Source organism: Asterias rubens, chromosome 3 (genome assembly GCF_902459465.1).
Source record: "Asterias rubens chromosome 3, eAstRub1.3, whole genome shotgun sequence".
In the NCBI taxonomy this organism is placed as follows: domain Eukaryota; kingdom Metazoa; phylum Echinodermata; class Asteroidea; order Forcipulatida; family Asteriidae; genus Asterias; species Asterias rubens.
This window is the reverse complement of record NC_047064.1, coordinates 1092779-1106210: the sequence shown is the minus strand read 5'-3', so window position 1 is coordinate 1106210 and position 13432 is coordinate 1092779. Positions and strand designations below refer to the sequence as shown.

The window sequence follows — 13432 nt, the reverse complement described above, 5'->3', positions numbered from 1 at the left end:
TTGCTACTAATTTCAAGCTAATCAGCAAATTGAACGTAAAAGATTATTAATGAATATGAATATTATTTTAAACATAATATTGCCACTAATTAATTATTTTTATAATTATTGAACGTATAAATATATTACTCTTTCCTGCTTCACGGGGTTTGACCCTGTGGCCTAATGGATAAGGCGTCAGCCTCCGGAGCTGAAGATTGTGGGTTCGAGTCCCATCAGGGTCGATATTTTTTTTTTTTTCCAACCATTTTTGCTATGTTTTGCAACAAAATTATTTTAGTTCAAGATTTTAATGACAGTACAAACATTTTTTAAAGCACTTATCTCTAATATTTTTGGAGATTTCATCTCGGAAATCTTGCTTGAGGTAAAAAATAAAACAAAAACAAAAAAACAGAGAGGGCGGTATGACGTTTTAATGAAGAGGAAGCGTGTAAAGGCCGGTTTATAGTCGGTCGCGCGACGGAAATCTTGCGCGCAATCCTAAGACTGAGGCCTAAAAACCGTGTCTTTTTATGATCGCGCGTCTAGATTTCCGACGCCCGACCATCGCGCGACCGACAACCTCGTTTTATGGTGCATCGTCCCCACCCAACAATGTACGGCGATTTTCTATTTTGTGGGTGTGTGATATTATTTTGTGGGTGTGTGATAAATTCTGCACGCTGATTGGCTGCATATAATTGTAAGGGTTTGTTTACACTACAGATCGGATCAATAACGTAACATTGCATCTGCACGTAGTTTGTGTGTGTAGGTTTTTCATACAACAACACTCGGTTCCACGAAACACTGGCTCGTAATAACTTCAAGTTTCAGATTAAAGACTTGGTGTGGTACCGGTGTGATCTGACTGGACACCGACTGAAATTCAGTCTGAATACGTGGCTAAAAAAGGTAAGAACGCATGAAGACAAAATAGTGATTTATAGTGTAGACTTCTTCAGAGACAGAGGTGACCATGTTGTATTTAGAAAATAGAGACGGGACGGGCACGTAATGTACGCTGTCGCTGTGCATCGATTTCCGGATCGTTGTAAAAAGGTCATGACAATCACCTTTTATACGTGCAGACAAAGGTGTTCAGATGAAGGGCTAGGGTAGGGTGTCTTGTTGTTTTTTAATGTGTGTGATGTGGATCGGAATGGGTGTTAAACGTGTTGCCCAATCATGCAAACACTAGTAAAAGTTGTACGTAACGGTTCACTCTTAATTCTAATCAGAGAGTAGATCAGTTCATCGTAGTACTAGTAGTAGAATAAAAAGTATTTAACCAACCATTGAATTTTTATAATTTTTATAACTTGTAATTTAAAAGAGCTGCCTTTGCACACTCCACAGAAACTGTTGTTAGTGTTACAATACCCGATTTTTCAAAACCTGCTTGGTCATCATTTTGTGTTGCTGACAGCTGTGTTTTCAATGCCTGGCTCAGAGTGGCTGTTATAAAATCAAGTTTGACCTTGTACAGTACAGTTAATTACGATCCTATAAGCTAAAGTAGTAGTCCAGTCTATTTTCTATACCATCCGCCCTGGTAATAGTTAAAAAGCAGGACAGTTCTTGACAGAACTGAGAAGTCTCCCGAACCTCCGATTATCTACTCCGCGGCAGTAGAATAAAGCAAGACAGTTCCCTAAGAACAACTCTACCTGGCAAGTAGATACACACATGGTGTTATCGCAAACCAAATATATACAAGTTTGACCTTGTATTATCATAATTACATCGGAGGCATTATTTATACTATTGATAAATCAATACCAAAGCATAGCCAGATGTGCATGCTGGGTTGACTACCCCCCCCCCCCCCAACACACACACAGACCCCTTGATTGGTCTTGCTTCATGTCGCAGCCATCTTTTAGAGGTAAATTGATGATTGTACTGTAAACAATAATGATATAATAATAATATTGTAGTCTTATATAGCGCACGTATCTACCAAACAAGGTACTCAAGGCGCTGAGTATATACAAACTTTCAGAAAGATAGGTTATTGCAGTGATGAATTCTGAGACCCAATTATTTAGCACCTTATAAGGGTTTACAAGGTGCTATGGCGCATACAGCAGCCACAGCCAGGAACATCGGGGCGAACCCCTCCTCTTTTCGATAAGTGCACTGGGTTCTTTTACATGCGTTACACAACAGATCTGGAGCAACAGATCTACGGATCATAGTATGTATTTGCTTTTGTTGTCCCTTGCCCATCTTGGGGTATAATGTTGTCAATGTATTTTGTTTTGTACTGTTATGGCGAATAAAATAATAATAATAATAATAATAATAATAACACATGGGACCAACGGCTTTACGTCCCATCCGAAGGACGAAGCAATGGTTAAGTGTCTTGCTCAAGGACACAGTGTCACGGCTGGGGATTCGAACCCACACTCTGCTGATCAGAAACACCAGAGTTTGAATTCGGTGCTCTTAACTGCTCGGCCACGACACTTCCACAGTGTCAAGGGTCTTTGTTTGCTCTGCAGCCAGACAAAACCAAACAAACTAAAATTCTGTTCAATGTGAAATACACGGATTTACTTCAAGAACGACAACTTGTTCAACGCTCACTCACTGAAACCAGCATGTGGTCTGTCTTAAAGACAGTGGACACTATTGGTTATTACTCAAAATAATTATTGGCATAAAACCTTACTTTGTAACGAGTAATGGGGAGAGGTTGGTGGTATAAAACATTGTGAGAAACAGCTCCCTCTGAAGTGACCTAGTTTTGGAGAAAGGAGTAATTTTCCACGAATTTGGTTTCGAGACCTCAAGTTTAGAATTTGAGGTCTCAAAATCAACCAGCTAAACGCACACAACTTTGTGTGACAAGGGTGTTTTTTTCTTTCATAGTTTTCTTACAACTCCGACGACCGATCAAGCTAAAATTTTCACAGGTTTGTTATTTCATGCATATGATGAGATACACCAAGTGAGAAGACTGATCTTTGACAATTACCAAACAAATTGAATGAAACTGAATAGCCTAAGACCTTTGATCAAATTGCACAAATAAAACATTATGATAAATTAAATTTAGCATAGCAGAGACAGGTGGATATTTCAGAGGACCAGTAAAGGCACTCTCTGCATCACATTCCTGTCTTATTAGTACAAAGTCCTGCTGTGCTAGAAATTTCTCCCCTTTTCATAAACTGCAGTTGGCAAGCAAGTGGTTTGCACATTCTGGCCAAATCTGAAACTTGTATGTTTTGTGCAAAACCACACAATACATGAGGTGACTGATGAGGCCTAGTTCTGTGTACCACAAAACAAACAGTCTTTATGTAATGTTGGAATCTGGTCGTGGTGATCAACTTTAGAATTGAGCTTTGGAATGCTCTTTGCACATTTTACATTAGTTACCTTGTAACACTTTGTTAAACAACAATCTTCATTCTGAATAGCAAATAATAATATCAGATATAGTAATGTATAAAATGATAAGCAATCCCTCGTTGTCCAGGAAGATTTTCCCCACAGAATAAACAAAGATATTAGGGTTGAGGTAGCTGATGCCAAAAAGGTGACTTAGTCGATGACTCAAAAGTCCGATCCGTGAGCAACATACTCTCAGGCAGCTGTGACTTTGTTGACAGATTGAAATTGAATTATGTACTAGGAAAAATAAAAGGTAGCAGGAAGCGAAATAACCATGGTGCCCTCTGCAAGGTTTCAATACAAATTGCCATTCTCCTCATAGAAGTGCCACTTAAAACCAATAGAGGGAAATTGCTGTGCCCCTGAAGGAACAAAACTCAAGGCCCTATAGATCCAGATAGTACAAGTAAATAAGAAACTTATTACATAGGGGGCCTAATGCACAAAATTAATCTCTGGACAAATTTGCAAGCCAAAAATGTACATGAGTGGTCGGTCCAAAACAAAGTTAAGTGTTTTCTTCCAGTTGAGAAAAACCTCTATTTAGGCAGTTTTATGGGCTTAGTGTCAAAACCATTAAAGATTCAAATTAATTCCTGTGTCTATAGTATGCGTTGGTTTGATATTAAATGATACATCGCTGAAGTAAATGGGTCACAATTTAGGTCAATTTGATGGCCTGTGGCATATAGTACAGTCAAGGACTCATGGGACCTTTTTCAAAAATTCTTTTTCTATTTACGGAATAAATTCTTGTTATTTATTTTTTATATTTCCAGTCGTGGTGCGTATAGGATGTAAATACACCCACCCAGCAGGCAGGTGTCATTTTGACTCTAGAAAACATAGGAACTTTTGATTGAGTACAAAGGCTGACAAAAGGTCAAGGTTCTTTAAGACGTGTTTCTGTTGGACTTTTTTTTTTAAGAACCACAACTTCTCTGTAGAATGACAAAATTCAATCCATGGGGATGCATGGTAAACTGCCCTCTCTGTCTACTTACTGCGACCCTGAGGTAAGAAAGTAACATAAACTAACAGGCAGAAAGAGGTCGCGGTAGACTTCTGTTCAGCCACGGTAACTTAACATGGCTGCCAAAAAAGTCCAATGGGAACAGCTCCGCGCTGTTAACCTACCATGACCATGCTTTAAAATGCTATACAAACGTTGTAGACTATAGGTCCAGGTGCGAACGCAGGGTAGAATTACACCAAAGCCAGTCACCTTAACTTTTCCGCATGGTCTAAAAAAGTCTAATGGGAACGCGGCTCAAGACTATTCAACAACAATCTTCGACTGACTTTTTATAGACGAATCATATGGTAGATGCAAGTACAATTTTAAAAGGTAAAATGGAATGCCTGCCAATATAAAACTACCTGAGCTGATTTTTCCGATAACAATATTAATAGGCTCATAAATTTATGGAATTATATTACTTTCTTTCTTTCACAGATTCTGTTTGATTGAGTAGAAGGTTTTATTGAGTAGAAGACTCAATTGAGTAGACGACAATGGGTGATCCAAGTAAGAAACCAAGGTAAGACTGAAAGAAAATGGTTTCCATTGACTCGGTCTACTTCAAATGTTGTCCCATCATAAAAGGCTGTAGTTGAAAATCTTACCAACTGTTGTGTTAAAGACTGTTAAGTTCAGGACCGAATTTTAAATTAACGACTGTTAATTTATAACTGTTAAGTTGACAGTACAAGTACAAGCAAACCTGACAAATGATTTCATATTGTTTACCTTAAAATGTTGTTTTTGAGTGTGTAAAGTAGACATTAATTAATTATTTACAAGCCAAATGCCATTTGTTTGTGCTTTCCAAATGATCAAATTATTTTGATATCAAAATGAGTTGTGAGGACCAAACTTTGCTGTTTAGAATTTGTTTACACAATCCTTGTTCCAAAGTCACACAAAAAAACAGATGTGTGAACTCCCAAAGGAGACCCTGGGTAAGTTCCTGAAGAATTTAGGTCAGGGTGCAAGAGAGAGTGTTCTTAGTAGCATAACAATAATAATAATAGTACCATGTCTGTCATAAATGATACCCCAGTGGCTGAACTATCAAATCTAGTGGAGCTTAAGAATAACTATAAATAAACAGTAAACTTGCAGGTACTCTTTTGTGGGAGTATTGGCTCTGAAAATAGACGGTGTGGTACAGTATACTCTGCTCCTCTTCTGGTGAAGCTTGTTAAGAAAGATTTTATGAGACGAAGCAAGTTTAAAACCGATGGATGCCAGACCATGCACCAAATATCATATATCCCCGGCCAAAACTTGAGAAATGCCGTAGAATTTAGGATTTTGTTAGATGATCCTCCAATCAAGGGAACTCGGTAAACTTCCACAAGGGGATATAAATGCCAAGCTGGCAACAGGGTTATGAATTACACAAGTCAAGAAATTGTGACTCGTTAACTAGACGGCAATATTTAGTCCAGTCACTATGAAATAAGCGGTATAGCATGGGGGGGGGGGTTTGGAACCCACAACCTTACATTTGCAACTTTAACAGTCTAACCACTTGACCACGGTGACCTTTTTAAAAATATTACAGAATGGAGGATGATGGTCTGGTGTTTCCTCCAAACCCCTACCTGAAGAAGCAAGAGAAAGACGTCTTATATCATCTTGGGCTTGCCACGGATAAAGACGACTTACCTGCACTCTTTGGAGATGTCAAGGTTTGAGTTTGCCTCACTGTCTATTCAATGAAAAGCTTAAATGCTTCTAAAAGTAGAACTTATATAGATTATGAAATGGTAAACAAGAATAACCAATATAGTGCTAGGGCAGTCAGTATGGTCATGGAGAAAGAACCTCCATGGTATGGTGTAGTGGTTTCTTTATCTTGCCTTCAACCTATAGGACCCTGGGTCGAATCTCGCAGGGGAACTATGTGGATTGGGATTTCGGTCCTAACGGTCTGCTGGCAAAATGCTTGTTTAAACACCAGAAGACTTTCAGAATTTTCTGGAAATGGTCTGGTCGGCTCGTTCAGTGTTGAAAAGCAACCCCAAATAAATATGAAATATGAACTAGTGAAAAAGCTGGTGGACCAGTTAAATGACAAGCTAACTGGTGCAGCTGGCTAGTAACTGAAAAAGTTCAGGCAAACCCAGGGAGGGGAGTTGGCATCAACCCTGAAATGCTGCTTGTAAAACCAATCACTGTAACAAGGTTGGGCAATAAAATAAACTAAACTTATAAATAAGCACTGAACACAGTACTAACTACTGTGTTAGTTGTGGTTGGTGAGCAGCGGTGAATGTCATTGCTGAAAAAAATTATATAAAACTGGGATCAAAATTTTAGAAAGGATTTAAATAGTTAAGTAATTTTAGTAACCCCCTGGATTCAGACTGCACAGAGCTTTAAGGAAAAGTGACCTCAACATTAGAGAAGTAATAGATAAAACAAGTAAAGTTTTTTATATATGGAAAAAGTAACAGATTCTTCACCAGACCAACCTAAAAACTCTAAGTTCAGATAAAAATCTGAAATTTCTCCTGGTGGTGAAATCAAAGTGGGCATAGACCTTTTCACAAATACCATTGCGCAAGCGCTCACAGTTGAATGAGCTGCTGCATGGTCTAGCTAGCGATCATGTTTAATTGCTAGCTAGATCGCATGCACCTCATTCCACGCCTAATGCGTGCATACCAAGTATTTGCGAGAAGGTCTATAGACCTTGAAATGTGGCTTATAAAATTAGAACATGAGTAATGTAACGATGTATTTAGTATGCACACCTATGTATGGTACTGAAATATACAGCACACAGTAATATTATAATTATTGTAACCTTGAGAATATTGGAGCTCAATGGTGGTATCAGTCTCATTATAGTAATAATAAATAATATTATCAGGCATTTATATAAGATTTCTAAGCAAGGGCACAACAAAATGGCATAATTTGAAGTGAGATGATATAGCTTTAAAAACAAGCTTAGATTGATAGAAATAAGTGGGTTTTGAATTCAGTCCTAAACTATGTGCCTTGAAATTTCAAGGTTTTTGTCCAATTTATGATTTTTTGTGTTTATTGCATCAATTGATTTATAATAATTTTAATATGCCAAAACTTGTATTGAGTGAATTATTGAACATAAAGGGCAACATCAGGTCAATAGGTCAAATATTACTTTATAAACTCTCTTAATCTTGTGTTAATGTTGAATACTTCTTGATAAATTCTGCAGTTTGTGTGTATGGGAGGTAGTCCAACACGGATGAAAAGATTTGCAGAATTCATTGGGAAAAGACTCGGCCTTGTTCAGAAGAATGGCTCCGGTCCAAAAGACCTGTGTTCAACAGACCGTTACTCCATGTACAAAGTTGGCAGTGTACTTTCAGTCAGTGTGAGTATTATTCATCCTCTGAAGTAACGTAGGTTTTGAGAAAAAAGGTTATTGCTCACTCAAATATTAAAAGACTTCAGGCATGAAGCCTTTTGTTTGTCATCTGAAAGTACCCACCTTTGAACAAGGGTGTTTTTTTTTTCTTTCGTCTTTCTCTTCCATGACCAATTGACTAAAAACAGTGACAATTACCAAAGGTTTCCCTTGCCTTTAAGCGTAAAAAGCTGCTTAGCAAATACAAATCTGGCTTAGAAGAAATAGGTTACCAGCCTTAAACCATAACAGGTTATTGTTTGTGACTGGTTCCCCAACTTTTGTCTAGCAGAATAATTTTACTAGCACCATTTTCTGCTTGATTGCTTTAAGAAATTAGCTTATTGCTTTAGCTGTGGCTGTTCCACTCTTAATGCTGTAGCCAAGAGCCATAGCCCTAACCAAATGTTGTCGATTCGGCCCTACATTCATGTGAAAAGTAATCAAACAAAACTTCAAATTAAGAAATTTATTTTAGTAGGACGAGACATCTTTACTATATTTTGTGACAAAGATTCTTAAGCAAAAGTCTGGACCTTTCGTAATTGGACGTTCATTGCAAAAGTCACCAATAAATGATAGAGAAAATCATTCACTAAAAAGTGCAATCATTCATAAATAAAATATTGTTGTCTAGAAATATAACTATTTATGTTTGATTTAATCCATTGACAGCATGGTATGGGCATGCCTTCAATATCGATTCTACTTCATGAATTGATAAAACTGATGCATCACGCAGCATGTACTGATGTAATCTTCACTAGAATGGGTACATGTGGTGGGCTGGGTCTAGCACCAGGCACTGTGGTTATCACAGACTCCGCTGTTAATGAGATGTTTCAACCAGTTTATCAGATGGTAAGGTTTTATGGATTGTTTTGTTTTCATTGTCTGCTTCTCTGCGCCTTGAACATCTGTAGATTGATTTTGCACAGTACAAATACCTATTATTATCATTTATTTGAAAGTATTTTTGATGCATGGATTTATGAAATTTAAGGCTCTAACTAAGGATGATCAGCCATTTGGCTTGTTGAGTTAAAGATCAACTAAAATGAAATCACTCAACTAATTTGGCTGTTTATCCTTGTTAAGTTTGTACGTTTGTACGTTGTAAGTTTTCCTTCCTTTAATTTTGTTGAAACTGTTGAAAACCTTAAATTTTAATTATAAATAAGCAAATTTAGCACAGAGCCCTGATGGTGCTCCACATTAAAGTTCCTAAACATACAAACCTTTTAGAAATCTTTCCAACAACTTGTTGATTTTCTTTGTTTTTGAGGAAGTAGTAGAACTAGCCCATTTCAAAATGTGTACCAACCAAAAGGACCTATATGGTATATTTGCAAAACAAAAGTTAATGGCCTGACGTTTCTACTCCAAAAGAGTCTTTCTCAAAGGCTGAACCGGTATACTTGTTTTTCATAGATTGTTTTAGGCAAACAAGTTAATCGTCCAACAAAGCTAAGCCGAGAAGTAGCTGAAGAAATCCGAGCAGCTTATGAGCCTGGTGCAAAGTATGACGTTGTCATTGGAAACACAATGTGCACTTCTGATTTCTATGAAGGTAGATGATTGTAGATTTTAGTCAATCAATTGAGTTTTCTTTTAAGTTACTTTATTTAGTACACACTTTGAGCAAGTTCGCATACGCACTTAAGTGGGAACTATAGTCAATTCGTTGTAAAAAAAACACCCATAAAAGAAGCTCTGCTTGTAAAGACTACATGCTGAGGCCCTGAATTCCATTTTTACTTTGTGTTTCTTTATTTTGCTATTCTTGTACCACAATGCTCCTGTTTTAAAGACTTAATTTGGCCAGTCCCAGCGACCTCCCTATAACAAGAGTCAACTGTATAGCCATTACTTGGACGCGAGTCATGACTTCGACTCATTCGTATGCTCTATCACAACATCCGGATCCCTTTTGTTAAGTCATAATTTTCAAAGTGTAGACACCTCTACTAGCACCCATGGAGGGAGCCATGGAGCTGGTTTTATTTCTAATCCATCCATCGATCTCTCTTGCCAACTATTTTTTGTGGTCTCACTCTTCTGCACAAATAATTAGTGGATGATGGGGGAGGGGCTGGCCTTGAGACCTACTCCCACTCTTGTGCTATAGAAGAATAAGCTTTGCTAATGGTTGGGTGCTTGGTATGGCATTTGTGGAAGAGCTTTGTTTATTGGTTACTTCTTTAAAAATTATTGTTTTGGCTATGTACTGTTTTTATGCAGTATGAAAATAAATGCGAGTTCGAATTGAAAAGTACAAGTGGCTTGTACAATTTGTACAAGTGGCCTTAGACATTGACAATTATCCCCTGTTGACAACACTGGCTCAAACAACATTCTTTATTGCTGATAGTGATATGTTCAGAGATAATAATGTGTTTCACTTTATCACAATATCTATGGAATTTTTAGGTCAGGCTCGAATTGATGGAGCCATTTGCGATCACACCCTGGAGGACAAGATAGAGTACCTGAAGGCGGCTTACGACGCTGGGGTCAGAAACATTGAGATGGAAGGAACGTGCCTCGCTGCGATGTGCCATAAATCAGGAATTAAAGGTTGGGAAATTCCCTCGTTTGAATTTTCACTGAATCTCACAAGAATTACAAGAAGTTTACATCATTGAAGTTTCTTATTTTTTTTTAACAAAGGGGATATTTTCCACTTCTTAAGCCACAAACTTTAAAACCTAAATTTACCTCAAAAACTGAGTTACAGAAGCCTCAGGTTGTCTTAAAAGACAAGGTTTTGAAAGGAGGGAGAGTTTATCTCTCAAAAAATAAATGTTGGTTCCAAAGGGAAAGTGGGCCGGGCTGAAAGGTGACTGCTAATCTTCTGATTCCCCTCTATTATTCCTTTATTTTATGGTTAACATTAGGGAAATATACTAGAGGAAAAAATGCCTAAACGTTAGGGTGTAACCAAAGAAAGCTGTAAAATAAAACAAACCTGATCTTGATTTTGCTTTCATGTTCTTGTTCTATTTATCCATAGGTGCTGTTGTTTGCGTCACTTTACTTGATCGGCTGCTTGGAGACCAAGTGAACATGACACCAGAAGAACATGATGAATGGGAACAGCGTCCTCAAGAGCTGATGGCAAAATTTATTTCCAAGCGTCTGAAGCTGTGAGAGTATACAGACTGATCTGAAATTATGAAATTATTTGTTTTGAAGGATCTTTAAAAGTGTGTGTGCTAGATTTTAACATATTATTACTGCCCAAATATTTCTTCTGGGTTTTATGTCATTATGCTTTAGACATGTATGCAAATTTAGCGGCTGCGAATTGATCGCAATCCACTTGCTAGCTGCTGCTGTCATTCTAGACATGGCCAGTTTTGCAATTAGAGACTGGGATACTAGGGGTATACAAGTATTCTTATTGGGATACCGGGTTGCATCGAAACTTGGTCCTGAATAATTAACTTGTATTGACTCAATCCACCAGGGCCCAATGTCGTGGCTCTGCATGCTTACCGTAAGCAAATAATTGACACTTACGGAAGCAGAGAATTCTGTGCTTACATCAAGCGTATTTCACGGGTTAGCAAGGAGTTTTGGCTTGGACACGTGCGTACTTCACGTTACTAGATATTCTACACTTACATGGCTTGCACAGAAATTCGGCGCTGGCAGGTAAGCATAGAATGGTGATCGTAAGCGCAGAATTCGGCAGTCAGCAGTGCCATGAAATAGGGTCCTGGTGTCATCACCCAGTAAGTTTTGCCATTTTGGAGTCGGATGTGTGTTTGTCAGGCATGATTTTCTTTCTACTTTAATTTGTTTTCTTTTTTTTGTTAGTTTATGTATAAGTAGGTCAACCCTTGTACTCAATAAAATATACCTCCTTTTTTTCCATGGACCAAATATCATGCCTCTGGTTGAGTGTGCATTTTAGGTGACGTGTTTCCAGGTACTAGACCAGCACCACATGTGACCTCAGTGCAATGGGTCTATACCAGGAACATTATGTTATATAGGATTGCAGGGTACCAGGTTAGCAGGGTACCAGTTTAATTGCAATAATTTCCAAAAATTGATTTGAGACACAAATACTTTAAACGAAACTGTGTTCCATCAAAAGAAATTCAACAAAGTCACATTTAGGAGATAAATGTAAAAAACCAATTCCAGCAAAACTTTTGTGCACTCCAGTTACAAAAGTTTAAAATCGTTTAAAATCGTTCATTAACTGAACACTGTAAGTTACTGTACGTGACAATAATTGTAGGCATTGTGGAAAGCAGTCAGCATGAGAGTGAACCTACAACCTTGGGATTGCATGCTCTGCCGTCTAACCAGTAACCACGGTGCCAGTGTTCAAACTGAGTGAAATCAGAAGCCACAATATTTAGATGTTGTCTCAAAGCCGTTACAACATTTAATGTGTGTATTAAATACTACTAAAAACTGGTTAGGAACGTATTTCTGTCAAAATATCAAACATAGTGCAAATGCTTTTGTATTTTTTCAAACACACTTTTTTATCTTCAAATTTCATACTGAAATCATCCATAATTTAGTGGATCAAACCTGTAAAACTTCGGGAATATATTTCAATACAAAAAGTGCTTTAAAAAGAAAATTATACTGAAATTGTTAAGTCTTATACTAAACTTACAGAAATGATGTGTAAAACAATCAGTGTAGTGCTTGAGTTATAGTAGTGATGTTTTAATAATATTAAATTTAGTCATATAGATTATAGTATTAAGACATTAATATTTTCCAGATGGCTATATTGAAAAAAAAAATGTTTTATTTTGTAGAATTTATTCTTTTTCCCTTTTGTAAATAATGGACCAATTCTATGTCATAATTGATAGCCATTTGGTATAGAGAGTATAAGAACTTAGATGAGGAAATTGTTGTGAATGAAAGAGTCGGTTATTTAATGTCATAAACTCTTTTCAGGTTATGTTTGTTGGTTGTTATACAGCTAACCCTGAGAACAGTATATGTTTTATACAAAGTGCGTGTTGTTTTCGTAGACTTTGGGCAAGTTGTGACCCAGCGGTTAAAGGGACACGTTGCCTATGATCGGTCGAGTTGGTCTTTGAAAAGCGGTGTAACCGTTTGTTATAGAATACATATGATTAGGCAGATATTTTAAAAGTAGAATATAATGATCCACACAACTATCACTCGAAATTGCGTGGTTTTCCTTTTACCTCGTCGACAAACACGGTCGGCCATTTATGGGAGTCAAATTTTTGACTCCTATAAATGGCCGACCTTGTTAGTTCGCACAGTAAAAGGAAAACCACGCAATTTCGAGGCAAATGTGTGAGGATCATTGTATTCTACTTTTTAAACATCTTTCTAACCATATGTATTTTATAACAAACGTATACAATTGCTTTTCAAAGACCAACTCGATCGATCCAAGGCAACGTGTTCCTTTAAGACCACCAGACTCGAGCTCTGGTTTTTCTGTTCTGTAGAGTATAGGTTTGACTCTTGGTCATGACACTTTACTTCTTAAGCAAAGCAATTAACCATTTAAATCTCGTCTTTTCTGAGGTGAGTGACCAGAAGTATTTGAACAATCGTATGCTTCCTACTAAGTGCCTGCTCTTTAGTGAATCAAGGGGGGGGGGGGCGCGCGCAGT

The 13432-nt window shown here is 37.5% G+C and overlaps 1 protein-coding gene and 1 non-coding gene across 3 annotated transcripts; both read left to right on the top strand.

Annotated features, from left to right (window-relative positions):
* The first annotated feature begins 151 nt into the window (after positions 1–151).
* Trnar-ccg lies at positions 152–224 on the top strand. Its single transcript has one exon. It is a non-coding gene; the product is annotated as a tRNA-Arg (tRNA).
* Positions 225–710: 486 nt separating this feature from the next.
* LOC117287729 (uridine phosphorylase 2-like) lies at positions 711–12906 on the top strand. 2 transcript variants are annotated; one of them, XM_033768234.1, is made up of 8 exons: positions 711–897; positions 4847–4931; positions 5961–6087; positions 7608–7766; positions 8475–8660; positions 9231–9369; positions 10230–10376; positions 10813–12906. In XM_033768234.1, exons 2-8 carry the CDS (start codon positions 4906–4908, stop codon positions 10947–10949), a joined length of 921 nt encoding a protein of 306 aa, XP_033624125.1. In that variant the 5' UTR covers positions 711–897; positions 4847–4905; the 3' UTR covers positions 10950–12906. The 2 variants fall into 2 exon arrangements, with proteins under 2 accessions (XP_033624125.1, XP_033624126.1); XM_033768235.1 differs by lacking the exon at positions 711–897 and adding an exon at positions 4355–4406.
* Positions 12907–13432: the final 526 nt, after the last annotated feature.

What these genes read in the sequence shown, in the direction of transcription:
- LOC117287729 (XM_033768234.1), top strand. Translation starts at nt 4,906, where the DNA reads ATGGGTGATCCAAGTAAGAAACCAAG. An exon ending in GATCCAAGTAAGAAACCAAG is followed by an intron (nt 4,932 to 5,960) that starts GTAAGACTGAAA and finishes AAAATATTACAG; the next exon opens with AATGGAGGATGATGGTCTGG. An exon ending in TTCAACCAGTTTATCAGATG is followed by an intron (nt 8,661 to 9,230) that starts GTAAGGTTTTAT and finishes TGTTTTTCATAG; the next exon opens with ATTGTTTTAGGCAAACAAGT.